The sequence below is a fragment of the Durio zibethinus genome, chromosome 15 (genome assembly GCF_047325235.1).
Source record: "Durio zibethinus cultivar Kanyao isolate XHJ-2024 chromosome 15, ASM4732523v1, whole genome shotgun sequence".
NCBI classification, from domain to species: Eukaryota; Viridiplantae; Streptophyta; class Magnoliopsida; order Malvales; family Malvaceae; genus Durio; species Durio zibethinus.
The window spans coordinates 4,102,734-4,124,374 of NC_143176.1; the positions used below are offsets into that span (position 1 = coordinate 4,102,734).

General features: G+C 28.9%; 2 protein-coding genes and 1 pseudogene across 4 annotated transcripts; 1 reads left to right on the forward strand and 2 right to left on the reverse strand.

The window, feature by feature from the left end:
* The first annotated feature begins 10,411 nt into the window (after positions 1–10,411).
* On the forward strand, positions 10,412–14,172 carry LOC111302282 (putative galacturonosyltransferase 12). 2 transcript variants are annotated; one of them, XM_022898212.2, is made up of 6 exons: positions 10,412–10,887; positions 11,543–11,598; positions 11,728–11,883; positions 12,155–12,745; positions 12,840–13,142; positions 13,414–14,172. In XM_022898212.2, exons 1-6 carry the CDS (start codon positions 10,674–10,676, stop codon positions 13,696–13,698), a joined length of 1,605 nt encoding a protein of 534 aa, XP_022753947.1. In that variant the 5' UTR covers positions 10,412–10,673; the 3' UTR covers positions 13,699–14,172. The 2 variants fall into 2 exon arrangements, with proteins under 2 accessions (XP_022753947.1, XP_089600551.1); XM_089744425.1 differs by having other exon boundaries at positions 10,514–10,887; positions 13,235–13,811.
* Positions 14,173–16,579: 2,407 nt separating this feature from the next.
* On the reverse strand, positions 16,580–17,489 carry LOC149514545 (uncharacterized; annotated as a pseudogene).
* Positions 17,459–20,706, reverse strand: LOC111301633 (transcription factor ILR3-like). Of its 2 annotated transcripts, XM_022897442.2 has the most exons (5): positions 20,392–20,706; positions 18,910–18,972; positions 18,308–18,385; positions 18,056–18,218; positions 17,459–17,904 (listed from the first exon to the last, which is right to left on the reverse strand). In XM_022897442.2, the coding sequence occupies exons 1-5, from the start codon at positions 20,535–20,537 to the stop codon at positions 17,635–17,637; spliced, it is 720 nt and encodes a 239-aa protein (XP_022753177.2). In that variant the 5' UTR covers positions 20,538–20,706; the 3' UTR covers positions 17,459–17,634. The 2 variants fall into 2 exon arrangements, with proteins under 2 accessions (XP_022753177.2, XP_022753178.2); XM_022897443.2 differs by lacking the exon at positions 18,910–18,972 and having other exon boundaries at positions 20,392–20,696.
* Between the last annotated feature and the right edge of the window lie 935 nt (positions 20,707–21,641).

Consider the following 21,641-nt stretch of genomic DNA (forward strand, 5'->3'; position numbering starts at 1 on the left):
GGGGGAATCTTAGAACAGAGAAAGGAAGGGGGAAGAAGAGAGGTGGCACGTGTGAGTTCAGGGATGGCACGTGCGAAAGATGGGTTCCTGAAATGTACGTTGGATCTCGGGGATGTGTCAGTGTCAGTACCAGTGGGGGATTTGTCGGTTTGTATAAAGCAAGGAAAGAATTGGCTAAAAAAAATATTAAGCAAGGAAGGAATAAAATAAAGTGGAAAAAAGGAAAATATATTCAAAAATATTTTTTTTGGATATTTTATAAAATAAATTTTATTGTCATTTTTTTCTATTTTTGATTGTTAAAACTTTTCAATTTTTTACTCTGTGTTTCGATTTTCAGTTTTTTTTGCAAATATTTGTAAGTTATTCATTTTTTATTTAAATAAAATTTAAATTTAATTTGATTATTATTAAATCAAACTCAAAGTCAAACAATTTAATTTTTTAAACAAGTCAAATTTATGTATTTTAATATCTAATTTATGTAATTCATAAATTTAATTAAATTTTTAAATTTTAATATATTTTATTATTTTAATTAAAAATTATTATCTTACTCTTATATATATATATATATATATATATATATATATGAATTTGAGCTTAAACTTGAGTCGAATATATAATCGAGTTTAAAATTAAGTATAAAAATCAAATTTATTTTTATTAAACAAGATTAATCAAGTGAATTTGAATAATTTTTTTTTATTTTTAGTTGACTTCGAATTTAAAAATTAAAATTCAATCAAATTTTAGTTAAATTTTTAATAATAAATTTCAAACTATATCAATTAAATTCGACTCTATTAGGTATCTAAATCTCACTATTTTATTAGATTTTCCTTTTTACGGTAGACATTATAAAAATGCACGAAATTTTGTGCAAATATATATTTGAGTTATGGTACTTCTAGTTAATGTGATCAACGTTCCTTAGATATTATGTTCATTTAAAAACATAAAAGATTTTTTTTATATAAAAAAATATTGTAATACAAGGATAAAAAAAAACTATAAGTACTAAAACTTAAATTTTTTATTTATTAAATGTTATCTTTTAATGATGATAGTATAAATTAATTAAACTAATCTCTAGAATTTAAAATATTAATGATTTGATTAAATTAAACCAAACAAAGTGAGATGGCTTAACTATATATTTGAAAATAGCTTAGTAAATTTTTAATACTTTATGCCTAAATTTTGTACATTAAATTGCTTGATTTATTTATAAAAAATAGACCTTTGATTTAAGAAAGAAGTATTTGGTTCAATTATAACATATATACCTTTGGATGCCTTTGTACATTAGTAAATTATTAACGTTAGACTCAAATGAAATTAAAATTTGATTCAATTATTATTTAGTCAAATTTAAATTTGAGTTTGAATAATTTAATTTATCGATTGAGCTAAATTTGAATATTTTTATATTTGAATCTAATAACTCGTGAACTAATTAAATTTTTATATTTTAATATATTTTAATTAATAAAATGATCGTGAATAATTTGATTTTTATTTTAAATTAAACACGAGTTAAAAAAATTAAAATTTGATTAAATTTGAGTCAAATTTTAAATTTTAAATTTTGAATCAAATTTAAATTTAAATTTATTAATATATCAATTTAAACCGATCGCTTATACTTCTATTTTGCACATGAGAAATGTACAAACCTTTTTGTTAGTGTAAAATTACTTTGAACCAGTACAGCTGGTTTCAAGTTTCAACCCCCTTTATATGTAGGTTCATTTTGGCATGAACCCAGAATTTCAAACTCTCGTCATGTGGGAATTCTATTCAATTTGGAATTTATGGTTGAAAACAAACTCCTAACATTATTCCAAATTTAATTAAGGATTTAATGTGTTGTTAGGTCAATGGTATCAAAGTTGGCTTTAAAATCGAATATTTTGAATTCAAACTTTAATTACAATCTAAAAATTAAAAAATTAATTAAAAATTATTATTTAATTCATATATATATATATATATATATTATGCGTAAACATACTTAAAATATTGAATCATATTCATTTAAATATATTTAAAAATAATAAATTATTTAATTTATCACATGAATAAATACATGACAATCATATAAATTTGCCTATGGAATTAAAGAAAAATTATTTTGATTTGGTTTTTATTGAAATTTAAATTGAATTAAAAAAATTTTAAATTAAAATATTTTGGTTTGATTTTATTTTTTCTTAAAATCAATTCAAACAGGACCATGCTGACCTCTGGACATATCTGCTGGGGATTAAATTTCTATTGTTTGCTTTTTGGTAATGCTCAGCCAGCCTTATAGCATAAGGCTGGCCACACTTAAATATTGATTAATGGTTCCAAGGGAGGTTGGAGTAGAAGAATAGACAAGGTCTCAGTGTGACGGATCTAAAGAGGAGTCTTGAATCTCACATCGAATATAATAGAAGGGTCACTGGGGTATAAAAATGTTCACATCATCTTTTTCTTGTGAGACACCTTTTGTAGGATAAAATCGTGAGGTCAATGAGATCAGAGCGGATAATACCTCATAAGAGTGTGAACTGTGGCGGTTAGGCTGATCTGGAAAGGTGAATGCCCGAGTCCCGAAGCCGCGCGAGTTCGGAGCTTAAGTCTCGATCTGTGACAAATGGTATCAGAGCCAGCCCTAAACCGTTCAATCCACATCGAGCGCCTCGAGGAAGGTAGGCAGGGTGGCCAGCCTCCATGACGAGGACGTCACGAGGTTGGATGCGGGAGAATGTCACGGACCTAAGGGAGAGTCCTGAATCTCACATCAAACATAATAGGAGGGTCACTGGAGTATAAAAGGGTTTACACCATCTCTTCCTTGTGAGGCGCCTTTTGTAAGATAAAATGGTGAGGTCAGGAGGATCAAAACGGACAATACCTCACAAGGGTGTGAATCGTGACGGTCAGGTTGATCCGAAAAACCGAAAGGATGAATATCCGAATCTCAAAATCGCACGAATTCAGAGTTTAAATCTCGATCCGTGACACTAGATCATGCTTTGCCGTCAATTGATTGGCATCAACCTTCTCCTTTCCTTTCATGGATGTTGCATTTGTCACATTCGATGGATTAACACAACCAATTAATTTCGATTTAAATCAATTAAGGTTAAATTATGAGTACTTATAATAATATTATATTATGACATATCCGACCACGTAATATAATTTTAATTAAATGCGATATCGTTATAATTATATATTTAAACTTATAATAAGATAAATCAATTTTAAATAACACGTTAAGAGAATTCTATGCTCTTATCTTTATGTTTCATTACTTTAGTTTTAGATAGAAAATAATTATTATTATTTTTTTTTGGTTATACGAGTTTTTGTTCGAATTTTTTAAGGAAATATCAAGAAGCTCGTGAAAGCTACAATACTTTCGTGAAACTTAATTAAACAAAATTAAGCTCTCGTCGGCATCTAAATTAATTTTAATTTTGTTTATAAAATATGTTAATGATTTGATGAGATTTTGTTCAAATCCAACACATGTGGCATAGGTTCTATTAATTGCTTTCTCGTTTCGATATGGTAAATGAATCAATTGAAAGAAAATGGTAATGAACTTTTTTGAGGAGTTTTCTTATGATGATAACCGATTCTCAACTTCTAACTCTCGCTTAAGCATTATTTATCATAAATGAAGCACTCTTAAATAGAAATGACAATACGAAGAATTTTTATTCGTTTTGAATTGAATTGAATTTTATATTTATAATATTTAAATTTAATTAGATATGATTATTTTTTTAAAAAAAATTTTACATTAAATTTCGATTCGATCTGATATTATATAAAATATATCTGATTTGATTTAATTAAAAATTAATAAAATATTATTTTTAACATAAATATAAATATATATAATTAAATAAATAACTAAAAAATAAATTTTTATCCATACTAAATCAAATCAGGTTGAGATGGATTTATCTAAAACTCATTTCGACCTTACTCTAATTTTATTTTATAATTATTTGATTTAATTTGATTCAAAACTTAATTTAAAAACAATTAATTTTAAAAAAAATTGAATTATATCAAAACCTGTAGACATGAATTGATTTATCGTCCTTACTCTTAAACCTTGATGTCCAACCGCGTAGGGCAAGCTAAGTCGACAATGAGAGATATGTCATAATTTGAACTTTGTACCTTATTCCTTGTACTTTGTAACTTGTGTCGGAACCTCGAATTTTAAATCCCAAACTTTTCTAAGGTGAAAGGAGAGTTATTGTGATATATTGATTTCATGTCGGGACGTTTTGATTATTTGTTATATAAATAAAACTTTAAATACATATATTTTTTTAAAAAAACTAAAAACATATTTATATAATATTTTTTATGAAATAAATTTTAAAATTTTAAAATTAAAATTAATAATATCTTATAAATTAATATATGAATCTTTATAAATGATACATTATAAAAATCACTTATAAATACTCGATAAAATTAAATATTATACTATAAAAATTTCTTTTAAAATCTAAGGGTGACACACGAGGGCTTGCTCCGAATGGGGACACCTATTTGAAGGCTGGTAATGGACTGGATCAGCAAAAAAAATGTAATTCTAAACCTTATCCAAAAAATAGAGTTTTCAAGCCTGCCCAAATGTTGTTCAATTTATGGGCTTGGGGAGCCGCAAAATGTTTTTTTCACTCAAGCCTTGACAAAGATCGGGAGAAGTAAGGGACAAACACACGTAAGAATTTTTTAGAGAGACGAAAAAAAAATAAATAAAAAAATAAAAATATATATATATATATCTATATACATACATATAGAAAAACTAAAAAAAATTATTATTTTTTTCATTATCCAATCACTTGCTCTCTCTAAAATCTTTCCTATTTCTCTCTTGTTTTCTTTTTTTTTTTTTTATGTGTAATATTTTAAATTTTTGTTTAATTCCAATCAAGATCGTTTTTTGAAAATTTTAATTTTGTATTATTTTTTATAAAATAAATAATATTTTAATATTTTAAAGAACAACGAAAATCAAAATCAAAGCGGTTTTTTTTTTTTTTTCATTAAAAAAAATCTCTTTGTAATCAGCTCAACTTCTAAATAATAACAGTGAAGCCCTCAAGATGAATGAGAATCATTTTTTTTTTTATAAAGAAAAAACTTAATTATGGAGTTTGGAATAGTAGGTTAATTACCTTATTTTTTTTACTAAGCAAATTAATTAAGAGTGTTCACTAATTATAATTAACACCACATGTATGTTTAGTGACCAATTTTTATAATTTAATGATAATAATTAAATGCTTAAACTAACATGATTAAATTCAAATATGAATAATCACTTTTAAAACAAAAATTAGTATTTGCAAAATTGCAATTATTAATTGGCCGCTTGGCCTTATTTGATAATCATTGAAATTTTTTTATAGCATTGAAAATGAAATTTTCAACACTTTAATTTTTTCAATGTGTTTGATAATATATTTTAAAATTCACTTAAAATTTTTTTTTAATAAAAAGTGTTGAATGACATTTAATTTTCAACAAAATATCAAACAATTTTATAATTCAGATTCAATACTTATCAAATTTAGTATTACAATTCAATGCTTAATTTTTCAACACTTAATTTTCCAGTTTATCAAACATAACCTAAACACCATGATATATATTTGTCATAATTCTATTTTTTACCATCTTTCCTACATACTTTAAACTATAATTTTTTTAATTAAATTTAATTTAATTGGTTCAAATTTCAGCAACTACAATCCTTTTATATATCCTCATATTGGGCCTCATTTATAAAAAAAAATAACAATTATTAATTTTTTATAATATGAGCATAGAGTAGAATTTAATACATGCAATGCAAATGCACCCTATTTTTGTTTTTGTTTAATAGCAAATGCACCCTATTAATAATAATTTGATGGTATATGATAGTGATTATACAATTAGGTGCTATATCACCTCAAAACCAGTAAGAATTTGCCATATCAGAAAATATAGATAGTCAAATTGTCATTATTTCATATATGATTGTTTTATAGGTAAATTGATTCTCTTTGACCAGGTGATGTTAATTTATAGCTTTTTTACACACACATATATATATATATATATATATTTATATTTAAGGTGATGTTATGGCTTTCATGCGTATAGAAAATGTAGTTCAACGTAGTTTCATACATGAAAGAAAATAACTTTGGAATTATTTCAATCACATCAGATGTAGATTTAATTTTGCCAAGTATAGTTTAAATGAGATCAAATTAATATATATATAAATATAATATACAATGAGTTGACGTTATTTTAAAATATAATAATCATGGAATATATTGATAGAACATTAAACTATTAATTTGAATGATAAAAAATCAAACTGTGAGGAATGATGGATGGTAATATATGGAGCAGATATTTATATAGTACAAAAAATATATGAAAGCTTTGTTAAATGAAAGTTAATAAATTATAAAAAATATATGAAGCAGATGTTTCTTGTGTTTTCACTCCAACAGCCAAAGTCCCTGTGATTCAACCCCATTTCATAGAGATTACAGAAAGAGAAAGTAATTTTCCATTTACAAAGACTGTTCCGTCAAAGTTCAAACTCTTGTTCTTTTCCATGCCTTTAAAAACATAAACCTCCATGTGGAGGCAAAGCTAAGTAACACCAAACAAAATTTTCCCATTATTTTTATTTTATTTTTGTTTTCAGGTTTTTGTTTCTGACGGATATGATCTCGACTTCAAAACCAAGCCAAACCTCCAAAACTCAACAAAACAAAGTCTCATGTCTTTTTCTCTTTAACAACACCTTCTTATAGACCTGAATATATATAAACTTCCATGGAAACCCCCTTTAAATGTTTAGCCTGAATGCTAAGCAAGGTTAGGTAACTGACAGCTACAGTTTAAAACACACCCTTTGTCACGGCATTTTCTTACTTGGGTTTCTCCCTATTCCTCTATTGTCAGTTCTTCTTCAGCTCGCACTCAATACCATTTGCGAAATAAATTGTGAAGAAGAACTCTAGAGCATCACCTGGAGGCTTTATTTTTGGTTCTCAACTTCCAACTCTCGCTTAAGCATTATTTAGCATAAATGAAGCAATCAAAAGGAAAATGGTAATGGACTTTTTGAAGATCATCTATATATTCTCAACCTTAAACTCTCACTTAGATGTTTTATTTAGCATCTGGAGTCAACTTGAAAAGGGCTCCCATCACACCATCCCTCGATGCGAAATGCACTTTTAAATAGAGATGACAACGGAACGGATTTTTATTCGTTTTGAACTGAATCTGATTTTATATTTATAATATCTAAATTTGATTAGATAAGATTATTTTTGGACCTGATATTATATAAAATATATTCGATTTGACTCAATTAAAAATTAATAAAATATTATTTTTAATATAAATATAAATATATATAATTAAATAAATAACTAAAAAATATCTTTTTTATCCATACTGAGTCAAGTCGGATTGAAACATATTTGTTTAAAACTCACTTCGACCATACTCTAACTTTATTCTATAAGTATCTGATTTAATTTAATTCAAAATTCAATTTAAAAACAAGTAATTTTAAAAAAATTAAATTATATCTAAACCTATCAACCTTGATGTCCAACCGCGTAGGGCAAGCTAAGTCGACAATGAGAGATATGTCATAATTTGAACTTTGTACCTTGTTCCTTGTACTTTGTAACTTGTGTTGGAACCTCGAATTTTAAATCTCAAACTTTTATAAGGTGAAAGGAGAGTTATTGTGATATACTGATTTTATGTCGGGACATTTTGATTATTTGTTATATAAATAAAAATTTAAATACATATATTTTTTCAAAAAAATTAAAAACATATTTATGTAATATTTTTTATAAAATAAAATTATGAAATTTTAAAATTTAAATTATTAATATCTTATAAATTAATATGTGAATCTCTTTACAAATAATACATCGTAAAAATCACTTGTAAATATTCGGAAAAATTAAATGTTATACTATAAAAATTTCATTTAAAATCTTAAGCACACGAGGGCTTGCTATGAATTGGGCCACCTATTTGAAGGCTGGTAATGGACTGGATCAGCATTAAAAATGCAATTCTAAACCTTGTCCAAAAAAAAAAGTGTTCAAGACTGCCCAAATGTTGTTCAATTTATGGGCTTGGGGAGCCGCAAAGTTTTTTTTTTTATTCAAGCCTCGACAAAGATCGGGAGAAACGAAAAAATTTTTTTGAGACAAACAAACATAAGAATTTTTGAGAGAGACGGAAAAAAAAAAAAAAAAAAAATATATATATATATATATATATACATACATATAGAAAAACTAAAAAAAATTATTATTTTCTTCATTATCCAATCACTTGCTCTCTCTAAAATCTTTCCTATTTCTCTCTTGTTTTCTCTTTTTTTTTTTTTTTATGTGTAATATTTTAATTTTTCGTTTAATTTCAATCAAGATCATTTTTTGAAAATTTTAAATTTGTATCATTTTTTATAAAATAAATAATATTTTAATATTTTAAAAAACAACGAAAATCAAAATCAAAACGGTTTTTTTTTTTTCATTAAAAAAAAATCTCTTTGTAACCAGCTCAACTTCTAAATAATAACAGTGAAGGCCTCAAGATGAATGAGAATCATTTTTTTTTATAAAGAAAAAACTTAATTATGGATTTGGAATAGTTGGTTAATTACTTTATTTTTTTTACTAAGCAAATTAATTAAGAGTGATCACTAATTATAATTAACACCACATGTATGTTTAGTGACCAATTTTTATAATTTAATGATAATAATTAAATGCTTAAACTAACATGATTAAATTCCAATATGAATAATCACTTTTAAAACAAAAATTAGTATTTGCAAAATTGCAATTATTAATTGGCCACTTGGCCTTATTTGATAATCATTTAAATTTTTTTATAGCATTGAAAATGAAATTTTCAACACTTTAATTTTTTCAATGTGTTTGATAATATATTTTAAAATTCACTTAAATTTTTTTTTTAATAAAAAGTGTTGAATGACATTTAATTTTCAACAAAATATCAAACAATTTTATAATTCAGATTCAATACTTATCAAATTTAGTATTACAATTCAATGCTTAATTTTTCAACACTTAATTTTCCAGTTTATCAAACATAACCTAAACACCATGATATATATTTGTCATAATTCTATTTTTTACCATCTTTCCTACATACTTTAAACTATAATTTTTTTAATTAAATTTAATTTAGTTGGTTCAAATTTCAGCAACTACAATCCTTTTATATATCCTTAGATTGCGGCTCATTTATAAAAAAAAAAAATTATTAATTTTTTATAATATGAGCATAGAGTAGAATTTAATACATGCAATGCAAATGCACCCTAGTTTTGTTTTTGTTTAATAGCAAATGCACCCTATTAATAATAATTTGATGGTATATGATAGTGATTATACAATTAGGTGCTATATCACCTCAAAACCAGTAAGAATTTGCCATATCAGAAAATATAGATAGTCAAATTGTCATTATTTCATATATGATTATTTTATAGGTAAATTGATTCTCTTTGACCAGGTGATGTTAATTTATAGCTTTTTTGCACATATATATATATATATTTATATTTAAGGTGATGTTATGGCTTTCATGCGTATAGAAAATGTAGTTCAACGTAGTTTCATACATGAAAGAAAATAACTTTGGAATTATTTCAATCACATCAGATGTAGATTTAATTTTGCTAAGTATAGTTTAAATGAGATCAAATTAATCTATATATATAATATTCAATGAGTTGACGTTATTTTAAAATATAATAATCATGGAATATATTGATAGAACATTAAACTATTAATTTGAATGATAAAAAATCAAACTGTGAGGAATGATGAATGATAATATATGGAGCAGATATTTATACAGTACAAAAAATATATGAAAGCTTTGTGAAATGAAAGTTAATAAATTATAAAAAAATATATGAAGCAGATGTTCTTGTGTTTTCACTCCAACAGCCAAAGTCCCTGTGATTCAACCCCATTTCATAGAGATTACAGAAAGAGAAAGTAATTTTCCATTCACAAATACTGTTCCGTCAAAGTTCAAACTCTTGTTCTTTTCCATGCCTTTAAAAACATAAACCTCCATGTGGAGGCAAAGCTAAGTAACACCAAACAAAATTTTCCCATTATTTTTATTTTATTTTTGTTTTCAGGTTTTTGTTTCTGACGGATATGATCGCGACTTCAAAACCAAGCTAAACCTCCAAAACTCAACAAAACAAAGTCTCATGTCTTTTTCTCTTTAACAACACCTTCTTATAGACCTGAATATATATAAACTTCCATGGAAACCCCCTTTAAATGTTTAGCCTGAATGCTAAGCAAGGTTAGGTAATTGACAGCTACAGTTTAAAACACACCCTTTGTCACGGCATTTTCTTACTTGGGTTTCTCCCTATTCCTCTATTGTCAGTTCTTCTTCAGCTTGAACTCAATACCATTTGCGAAATAAATTGTGAAGAAGAACTCTAGAGCATCACCTGGAGGCTTTATTTTTGGTTCTGCTTGCTTGCTTTTAGGTTTTTGCTGTTTATTTGTTCTCTTCTCTCTCAGACAGGAAACAAAATGCAGCTTCATATCTCTCCAAGTTTGAGGAATGTAACAGTACTTCCAGGCAAAGGTGTTAGAGAATTCATCAAAGCCAAGGTTGCTTCCAGGAGGGTTTCTTTTCGAATGCTTTTCTGTTCACTTCTCTTCTTCACATTACTTCTTTGGTTTGTCTTTGTTTTGTCAACTGTTGATACCATTGACGGAGATAATTCCAAGTGTTCCACCATAGGTAAGTTTGTTTTTTTTTTTTTTTTTTTGCTGCATTGATGTTAAGAGTTCATGGAGAATGTACATGTTTTACAAGATTTGAGACAATGAATAACAAAGCAATTCAAAACCCAATGTTGCTGTCAGACAAAAAACAAAAAAAAAAACTAGTTTATAAATCTATAGGATAATGTCATATTATTAAATAAATTTTACTTCTGATAGAAAGTACTCAGAAAATATCACTAAAGGTTAAAAACATTGCTTAAAGCATTTTCAAATAAATTTATATCTACTGTACCTTGAAAAAACTGATGTTGGCAGTAAACCCAAATAAAAAAAGTTGTTGATTATCCATATATAGTTTTTATTATTCATTGATCATTATAGAATTTTGATTAGTTAATATGGTATCTTATAATAATATATAAAGAAATAACATAGGAGAGATTCGAATTCGAGGCTTAACCGTTGATTCATGTTACTGCTTTTAACAAGTGGATATCTAATACGTTTGAGTTCAAATCCTAGAACAAATCTTTGCATCGCCTTTTCTTATTTTTCAGTTACGATCTCCTTAACAATTTGTTCTTGCTTAGCAAGAAAAATAGTAATAATAATAGTAATATATTTGGGCTTTTTAATTAATTACTGATTATTATATTTGTTTATGATAGCTTGCTTGGGAAAAAGGATAGGACCAAGGATCTTGGGAAGAAGGATTGAGTCAAATGTAAATTCCTAATCTCATTTCTAGTTATTAACTAAATATTTCATTGATTTCTTTCTTGTTCAAATATTAGGTAATACTTAGGAATATCAGTTTTTTAAGTAACTGAAATGATTTTGTGGTTTATTGAAGGTCCCTGAGGTGATATACCAAATACTGGATGAACCAGTAAGCAAAGATGAATTACAGGGAAAAACTGGTATTCCTCAGACATTACAAGAGTTTATGGCTGAAATGAAAAAAAGCAGATCAGATGCAAAAACCTTTGCTCTAAGGCTTAGAGAAATGGTATTCACTTTGAATTTTTTTTCTCATGTTTTCTTTATAAAGTAGGCCGCAACCTGAGATAAGAGACAGGTTCTCAAGTTGCAGGTGCTGGAATTTGAACTCCAAACCTGTTAAATGACACTCTTAAAAGTGGTTGCATGAAGTAACTAGCTATGGTCTGGGTTCATTTTTTCTAGTGTTTTCATATTTTAAGTTAGTTATGAAATGATCACGAAGTGATAGGTAGAGAAATTTTGATCGTAATGAACAATTTGACATGGTTTTTCTTCAGGTAGTTCGACTTGGACAAAGAGCCAGAACAGCCAAAATCCAAGAATATTTTTACCGCCATGTAGCATCAAGCAGCATACCAAAACAGCTGCATTGCTTGGCCCTAAAGCTAGCCAATGAGCACTGCAACAATGCAGCTGCTCGCCTTCAGCTCCCCTCAGCAGAACTCGTCCCTGTCCTTGTCGACAACTCTTACTTCCACTTCGTCCTTGCCTCAGATAATGTGCTTGCAGCTTCAGTTGTTGCAACATCCCTTGTTAAAAACGCATTAGGCCCTGAAAAATTTGTACTACACATAATAACAGATAGGAAAACTTACTCCCCTATGCAGGCCTGGTTTTCTTTGCATCCTTTAGCGCCTGCTATAATTGAGGTTAAGGCATTGCATCAATTTGATTGGCTTTCAAAAGGGAAGGTGCCTGTTCTGGAAGCAATGGAAAAAGATCAAAGAGTAAGGTCACAGTTCAGAGGGGGCTCATCAGCAATTGTAGCGAATAATACTGAGCAGCCTAGAGTTATTGCAGCAAAACTACAAGCACTCAGTCCCAAGTACAACTCCTTGATGAATCACATTCGGATACATTTACCCGAGGTAATGTATAAACTACATGTTGTAACTTCAGTAGACAGAAAGGAAAGAAATATTTCAAGTTCTAAGAGCCTTTCTGAACTGCCTCTTTTTGCAGTTATTTCCCAGCCTCAACAAAGTAGTCTTCCTAGACGATGACATTGTGATACAGACAGATCTTTCACCTCTATGGGACATTGATATGAATGGAAAAGTTAATGGAGCAGTGGAAACATGTAGGGGTGAAGATACATTTGTCATGTCGAAGCGGTTGAAGAGCTATCTTAACTTCTCCCATCCTTTGATTGCAAAAAATTTTGATCCTAATGAATGTGCATGGGCATATGGCATGAACATTTTTGATCTTGAGGCTTGGAGGAAGGCCAACATTAGCCTTACATACTATCACTGGCTTGAGCAGGTAATTTCCATTATAAATATCTTTAATTTTAGTTACTTCTCTTTTTTGGTACATAAGAGGTCGTAGTCTAGGAATAAGGGAAGGGGTTGCAGGTTAGGATTGGAACTCAAAGACATGCTAGATGCTATCTTTTAAGGGTGGCTACATGAACTAGCAAAGCTAAACTCTGGTTCAGTAACTTCTTTACTCAGGGAAGATTTTTTTTTTTTTTTTTTGTGATTTTTGGGTTTCTAGCAATCTGAATTCCTGACTAATTCAATTACCTCTGCAGAACTTGAAATCAGACATCAGTTTATGGCAACTTGGTACTTTACCCCCTGGTCTAATTGCATTCCATGGTCATGTTCATGTTATTGACCCTTTTTGGCACAAGTTGGGATTGGGGTACCAGGATAAAACAACTTTAGCTGATGCTGAGAAAGCTGGGGTCATCCATTTCAATGGCAGAGCAAAGCCTTGGCTTGACACAGCCTTCCCTCAACTTCGACCTTTGTGGGCTAAGTACATTGATTTCTCAGATAAATTCATCAAGGATTGTCACATTAGGGCATCTTAATGATGATAAAATACATGTTTGTATGTAAGAAAGGGAAGGGAAAGTTCTTTAAAAATTCAAGGCCTTCAACACAGATTCTGAAATGATAACAGCAACAGGCTTCTGATTTTTTGAAACTCTTCTTCCCTGGTTGTGAAATCCATCACTCACTCTTCCCTTCTGACGATTTCTCTTTTTTGTTTTTAATTTGTTTTCCCTTCTGTATTGAGATAAAGCATCTTCAAGATTGAAACACACTAGTATTGATTTGTTGTAGCATACCAAAAATGTCTAGAAGATGCAAAACCTCTTGTTCTTGAGACTTATTGAAGACCCACAAAATGAAGCTTGCAAATAAGGCATGGATGTAACTGTTTCGGATTCAGAAATGTACCATAAGGCATCTTCGCCACATTGGATCATTTGGATAGGTTGTTAGATTAATTTTCGATTGATATTAAAAATATTGGTGGCAATAAAAATTTTTATTTTTACACTAAGATACTCTGATTGCCCTAGTCGGAGCAATTGCACCACAAGGTACTATTCAAATGCACCCAATGAGTATGGTTAACCAAAAAAAGGCTACCGTGGAATCTAAACTATCACTTAATCAACTAAACATGAAATTAAATAATTAGAATTGTGATATTTATCAATAAAAATTAATAATAAAACAATTGAGATTGTGTCAAAGAGCTAAAGTTTTATTCGCTGCAATTTGAATTTTAAATTCGTTAAATATCTTTTTTTTTTTAAATAATTATATGAATCAAATGAGATAGATTTTGAGTTTCATTATCAAATAATTTACTAATGATTTTTCCGTTCTCTCGTAAATTAGACAGGACAACAACAAAACCTGTAATGTACATTAATCAACTGAACAAGCAACGACGCATTTATAGATTTATGGTTATCCAGCGTTGCCCAAAAGGTGATAATGGATACAGAACTGGCTGGTGAGCTATGGCATCATATTCAAAGGATTCAACCCTCAACATCAACAAGTATGATAGGTTGCTGCCTTTTTAAGCTACAAGGCTAGTTCAACTGCTTGATATGTCCATTTGACAATATTTTTTACTCACAAAAGTACGAAAAAGGAAAAAAAAAAAAAAAAAAAAAAGCAAAGCAAATGTGTAATTTTTCATCTTGGAATGTTGTTTCCAATATTCTCATTTTCCACGTTGCCAATGACATTTCTTTTTTCATGTTTCTCAGCCCATGTCCATTTCTGACAGCAATCCTCCGTATTCATCATTTTTTTTAATAAGAGACTATTAGCATATAGATAGAAATATTTTTTTATTTTTACGTCGACTTGATTTATAAATCGATTTGATATATATAATATTATGTTAATTTGATTTTGTTATTATCTTATTTCATAAATTTCTTATATTTTGCTTATAAATAGAGCTATTCATGTATTATCAATCGAATTTAATATTTCTCTTACTTTTTCACTTTTTTTTTTATTTCTCTTATTTTAATTTTTAACTTGAGTAACGGAGTACAAATGTAAAGAGCATCTCTTATTTTTGCTCTTAACCGCTCACTTTCTCTTTTATGATTTCAAATCATGATCTTCAATTTGAAGCTTGATATTTACAAGAGTTACTCGATATTAAAAAATTCTCATATTAGAATACACAAAATATCAATCTAAATAAATATAAAAAAGTATAAAAAAATCAAATTCAGAGAAACAGAAGTCCAATACAACTAGTAGTCAATCAGACCATAGTTATCAATATCGAATTAAACATTAAACTATTCAATATTTTGGATTATCGAGTTAATGGTTCAACCATTGGATCAATGAATCAATTATCGATTCAATAAAAAATATTATAAAAAATATAAATATTTTAAAAATTCAAAATTCAAACTTTTAACTAAAGTTATTGTTTAATAATTTAACCATAAAATTATAAATTTTAAGGTATATCATAAAATACTAATTTTAAAATATAAAATTCATAAAACAATTAATTACTAATTAAAAATAAAATTACTTAACATTTTATTAAAATCATATTTTATATTTTAATAGTTAGAAATAATATTTATATTTTAATAAATATAATAAATAATAAATATTTATATTTATTAAAATATAAATTTTATTTATTGATATATAATAATTAATCTTTATGTAATAAAAAAGAAATATCTATATATAAAATTAAGAAAAGGAAATATTTATATTTATATGAAAATTAGTAAAAAAGAAATTAAAATCATTTTTATATTTTCATATGAATGTAGATTTTTTTATTAATTTTACATATATACATTTTCTTTTATTAATTATTTTCTATTATGGTCAAATAATTAATCATTTTTGTTAACATTTTATGTTTTATTAATTTTATATATTATTTTTTTTAAAATTATTTTTAATTATGGTATCAATTAATAAAATATTTTGTTAGATCATCTTTTTTTGAAAATTACTTATTTTTATACATGTATAAATTTTTTTACAATATCATTATCTACGTGTTTCAAAATATACTAACATATCATTAATACAATGACGCAAAGGTTTTGATAATAAAAAATAAGAATTGGGGGTTTATTTATATGAAATAGTAGTATAAGGATTTAATTAGATTATTTCAAATATTTGAAGGATTTTTTTTTCATATTTTACCTAAACTTATTAATTGATATTAAATCAATTTAATAAAAAAAATCATTTAATTTACTAGATTATTATGTAAACCATCAGTTTATAACGGTTTAAAGCAGTTTAATTATAAAACTGATTTAATTACAAAATTGAATTAATTTCAACTTCGATTCATAGATTCACCTAATTGGTGGATTCACCCAATTGGACCGACAATCCAGTCTGATTCTGATAATTATGAATCAGAATGCAACTGATGCATTAGAAAAATTCAACTACACTACCTTTTTTCCAGTAACATTAGACCACAAATCTGTCAGGAAGGCAGATTTTGTAATAGGTGAATTGATAGCCATCAAATTATATAACACATTCTCAGCTTCCTTCAATTCACCGTCTTCAACAGGAACCGCCCATTGCTCTCCACTCAAAACCCCATCTCTCACACACTTGAAAACCATTCCTTTCCTTGTTTACTCAAAACACCTCTAAACTCTAAGCCTATGAATGAATAAATCAATTCAAAAGATCATACAAATCCTTTCAAATCACCAAAACCACTCTCTTCCTCAGAACCCCATTTGGGATTGAAAAGCACCAACGGCTGGCTTTGGATACAAACTGTAAGCTATTGTTTTTATAAGAGCAAGATTCGAAAGCGCTGCTGCCCAAAAAACCTGCTACATCTGCAGCAGAACTCAAAATCCTGCTATTTCTGTTAACTGAAGGCAAGTCAATACGTTCAACATGGCTCAATGGACATGGTTCAAAATCTTGAATTCCAGCTTCTTTTAAGCTAACATTATGACAAAGAATTAAAGTCTGAACTAAAGAACCTTTCCCTTTGATGGACATCTTTAAAGATATCACGAGCTTGTCGAGAAAGAGCTAAAGTTGAGTAATCAATGAGTGGGATTTCAACTTGGAACCTGGGGTTTTTTAGCTTCTTGAGCTTGCCTGCTAGCTTGGGATTGTTGACTAGCTTCTCTATGCAGGTGGAATGGCTTGCTTCTTTGTTCTAAAAGCTCTTCTCTATTTGGTTCCAAATTCCCTCTTTTCTGGTAGGGCTAATGTTGATCTGAATGACTCGTATACAACTAGAGGCTTATAGAACAGAGGAACATAGGTTGGCAAACTAACTTATTAAAAATTTACATGTTATTACCAGCATCAAATCATAAGAGTACAATGACAGTGACCCAACAAATCCAGTTAGAAAACTTCAGTAAAACCTAAAACAGCCCAGAACAATGACAAAACGAATACACTTATCAAAATGCAATTGACGCAAACACAAATCACTGTAGGTTGCCAGCTTATGCAACAGGAGGGCGGAGAACATGATCCTGTGAAGTATCCACCGCTGCAGGTGGCATGAACTGCCACATGGCAACTCCAGGATAACTAATGAAAGGAACCAATTTGTTCCCAGATGCTTGACCTTGGGCAGCAGCAAATGCAGCAGGGATTACAGGTGCGGGAGGCATGAAGCTAGGTTGTGCATTCATGGCTTTGAGTTGCTGCTCCACCTTTTCCTTCTCGGCCTTCAGCCTCTGCTTTTCGTCACGAAGCTCATTCTTTTCAGCCTAAAAAAGAGGAAATACGGTCTAATATGATGCAATGGATGTACTTGATGATTCTTTAATCAATTTCAGGATACCAGCAGTTCCAAAAAGAAAATAGCATGCTAAAGACTGACAATATTTTAACCAAAAAATACCCTCAAGGCAGCCTCACCTTCAACTCTTTAATCCTTTCCTGGAGACTTGAATTCGAATCCTTCAATTTCTGGGCTTCACCTTGTAACTGGGTCACCATTCGAACAGCATCAATCAAAATAGCAGCCTTGTCTGTTTTGGGAGGCCTTCCAGGTTCCAAAATAGAACCCAGCTCCACAAACCTGTTATTAACAACAAATGTTAAACATGCATACTTAGCAGAGAAAGAGAAAAAAGCAAAGAAAAGGCATGAGAAGACAGATGGGAATACTTGTCATTTAGCCTATCCCTGCGCAACTTCTCCCTACATGCTTTGGAGCTAGATGCATTGCCCGATTCAGGTCTAACTCTGCAACAGTTAATGAAATAATAGATAAGATTACTCTGATATCACACTTCTGTCAAGTCAGTTTTGTGTTAACGTAATTGATAGATTTGTAGATACTGAGTCAATTATGTCAATATAAAAGGAATACTAAGAAGATTCTCAATCTCATACTACATCTAAATCATCCTATTGATGCCGCTATACCTGCTAAATTGGGAATCTATGGAATTGCAGCAGGTTAGAAGCTAACACAAACTAAAATGCTTTAGGTTCTCAAAGAGAAATGCCCCTAGATATTATCACTTTTTGTCTACTCTATATTTCAAGGCCAGAAGTATGCCTAATAGCTTGGAATATTTTTATATGATTCCTTTAATAAAGGCATTCTAAACCCACCAAATCAGTTCTTATAATTTTTCTAAGCACACATCTGAAGAAATAAGTGATGAAAACCTAACTCATCATGAAAGCAGAAATGGCAATAGATTTTTTTTAATCTTTTTTCTATACCAGATAATATAGAGCATGAAAAAAGAGACTGGTACCTCTTCTTTGAACCAGATTCTTTAAGCCCATCAGAATCCCCAAATGAGCCATCAATTTCCGCACTAGGAACAGATCGTATCACATAATAAAGAAATATGAGACAGGAAAAACAAAAGCAGGAAGACATCCAAGTGAAATGTTAGAAGAACAACCCCTCCCTCCACAAAAAAGAAAGAGAGAAAATCTTGCTTGCCAAATATGGAAGTATAACACAGTTGCCAAGGTTAAATGAAAACAAACAAAGAATTCGAAGATCTACACTGGAATGAAAGTTAAAAATGTTCGAAAATGAAAGTCCTCAAAACACATAAACTTCTGCCTAACAAAATAAGCCAATTCAAAACCAAGCCTTTTCTTTTGTTCTAAATTTCAATGTGTGGGGGACACACATTAACGGTGCACATGGGAGTGATGACTAAGGACCTCAATTGGGCTCCTGCTAGCACTTCCATGGATTAAGATACGCTCCTACCCTCCCAATGGATCGGAGTTCTTATTCCATAAATATCTCAAAGACTCAAGAAGCAAGAAATAAAATCCTATAGTTGGTTAAAACAACATGCCTAATCAAGTGCAAATCAATAACTGTAATTGCACAATAAAAGCACCAAAGGGGCACCCTATAGCATCCTCACCAGCTCCAGTTTGCAAAAAATTGTCTCCAAAGAATGGAAAAAGATGTTTATAAAACATGCTTCTGCAAGCAGCTTTGTGCAAATCCCATTTCCAATAACATTACTTTGATTTCAAAGAATCCTCCAATAAGCATGACAATGAAACCCAGTTCATGGAAATTGTTTCCGTTTTAAAACAAAAATGCTTTGGAAACAAATAAGTGGTAGAACGTATGATACATGAGAGCATGAATGGCAAGTGAATACAAAAACCACATTGGCATAATCATATGACCACTCAAGCACTTGAGAAGTATATTGTCAAATACTCAAATTACGTAGCATACAAACACCATAGTCTAACCAAATTCACAACTTAACAGGTTGCTTGAAACATAGAGTGTGTCCTAGTTTAAAAATTAACAATCTTTGGCTAACATGAACTATAACTTTGCAACCATACCAAGATCAATTTTCAGAACACTAGATTTGCTGAAAAATAAATTAATGACCTTTTCAAAGTACACCATTTTAATATACCTATAACACCCCCTTAAAGCAATCAAACTACACATATAAGAAAAACTCCATTTATCAATTTTACAATAAAGAACAAACCATTTCACAAAATTTGCTCAAAAAACCCCCCAAATCTACTTCCGATATATACACAAAAACCTAATCACTTTTTCCATGAAAAACCGGTGCAAAATCAAAACTTTATGACAAATTCCAAGAAACCCTAATCATAGTAAACAAAATTAGACACCCCCATATGATTAAAATAATCTCTAAACAAATCTAATCAATCAAATAAAATTTTTCAAAACCCTAGACAGAAGAAGAAGGGATTTTTTTTTGGGATACCTGACAACATGAGAAGGAGCGTTGATTGGCTGAACCGACCAAGAAAAACCGGAAAAATGTCCGTCAGGGACAGGGATATCATCGATAAAGGGTTCGTGTGCAAAATCGATGTGAGACCAATAATTGGAGTTTTCAGGGGCCACCATTCTCCTCTGAATTTGATTCTCGCCGGAAAGTTTGAAGGGCTTCGTTTGGTTTTCCGGCTTCGAAAAAAAGGGTGGATTCTGTTTGGGAAGAGAGAAAACAACAGATTAGGTCTTTCTATTTTCTATTTTCTGGGAAAAAAAAAGGAAGAGGTAACGTTTAGAAAACGTTGGAGATTGGTGGCATATGGCGGGCCTATTTACGCGGGGATATTTTGGGCTTATTGGGCTTCGATAGCCCATTTGGAAACTTAGACCAAATTTGAAATTCTTTCCTTATAGCCCGCAACAGAGCCCGAGCATGAGCCCAACGTAATTTAATGGCAAATACAGTTTTTTGGGTAAAAAAAAAATTCGTAATAGATAAATTGTAGGTCGAACACAAGATGTGTTCAGTTCTAAAGTTAACTCAAGATATATCATACCCGATAATAATAATAATAATTACATATTATACATTTGAGATTATCCAAATAAAAAATTATTAATTGAATTCAAATTTAATACTTTTAAAAAAAATTATTAAATATATTGATGTGAAATTTTTTAATTTCATAAATAAAATTAAAATGATGACACGTGTCTTTTATATATTTAAAAAAATTAATTAAAAAAAAATGAAATATTTGACGTTATTTTAATATCCCGAAATTAAAAAATTTCACTAATAAAATCAAATAATTTCTCATATTTTAAAAAACGATTCTTTCTCATATAAATATATAAATATAGGGATTTTTTTTATAAAATTTATTTTTTTAATAAAAAAAAATATATTCATAATTTAATGTTCCTTTGAGCCCATTAATGTTTGGATGAAGGCCAATTAGTGTTTGAATCCTTGGGCTTCAAATCTAAGAAAAAATTGGATTTCATATACTAGAATGATAATTGATACTTTGAAAATTTATTTAGTGGAGTGGATAAGGTTAAATGATTGTCACTTATTTTATTAAAGCATATTTAAAAAATTAATATAAACAATAATAATATTTATGTGATAATATTTTAATTTCGTTTGTAACATTTAAAAAATTTTAAAACAATAATCCATCTATATATTATTCAATTAACAATTTGTTTTTTTCTTTCTTTTTTTTTTGCAAG

What these genes read in the sequence shown, in the direction of transcription:
- LOC111301633 (XM_022897442.2), bottom strand. Translation starts at nt 20,537, where the DNA reads ATGGTGGCCCCTGAAAACTCCAATTATTGGTCTCACATCGATTTTGCA. An exon ending in GCTCCTTCTCATGTTGTCAG is followed by an intron (nt 18,973 to 20,391) that starts GTATCCCAAAAA and finishes ATCTGTTCCTAG; the next exon opens with TGCGGAAATTGATGGCTCAT. An exon ending in AAAGGATTAAAGAGTTGAAG is followed by an intron (nt 17,905 to 18,055) that starts GTGAGGCTGCCT and finishes CCTCTTTTTTAG; the next exon opens with GCTGAAAAGAATGAGCTTCG.
- LOC111302282 (XM_022898212.2), top strand. Translation starts at nt 10,674, where the DNA reads ATGCAGCTTCATATCTCTCCAAGTTTGAGGAATGTAACAGTACTTCCA. An exon ending in GAAGAAGGATTGAGTCAAAT is followed by an intron (nt 11,599 to 11,727) that starts GTAAATTCCTAA and finishes GGTTTATTGAAG; the next exon opens with GTCCCTGAGGTGATATACCA. An exon ending in CTCTAAGGCTTAGAGAAATG is followed by an intron (nt 11,884 to 12,154) that starts GTATTCACTTTG and finishes GTTTTTCTTCAG; the next exon opens with GTAGTTCGACTTGGACAAAG.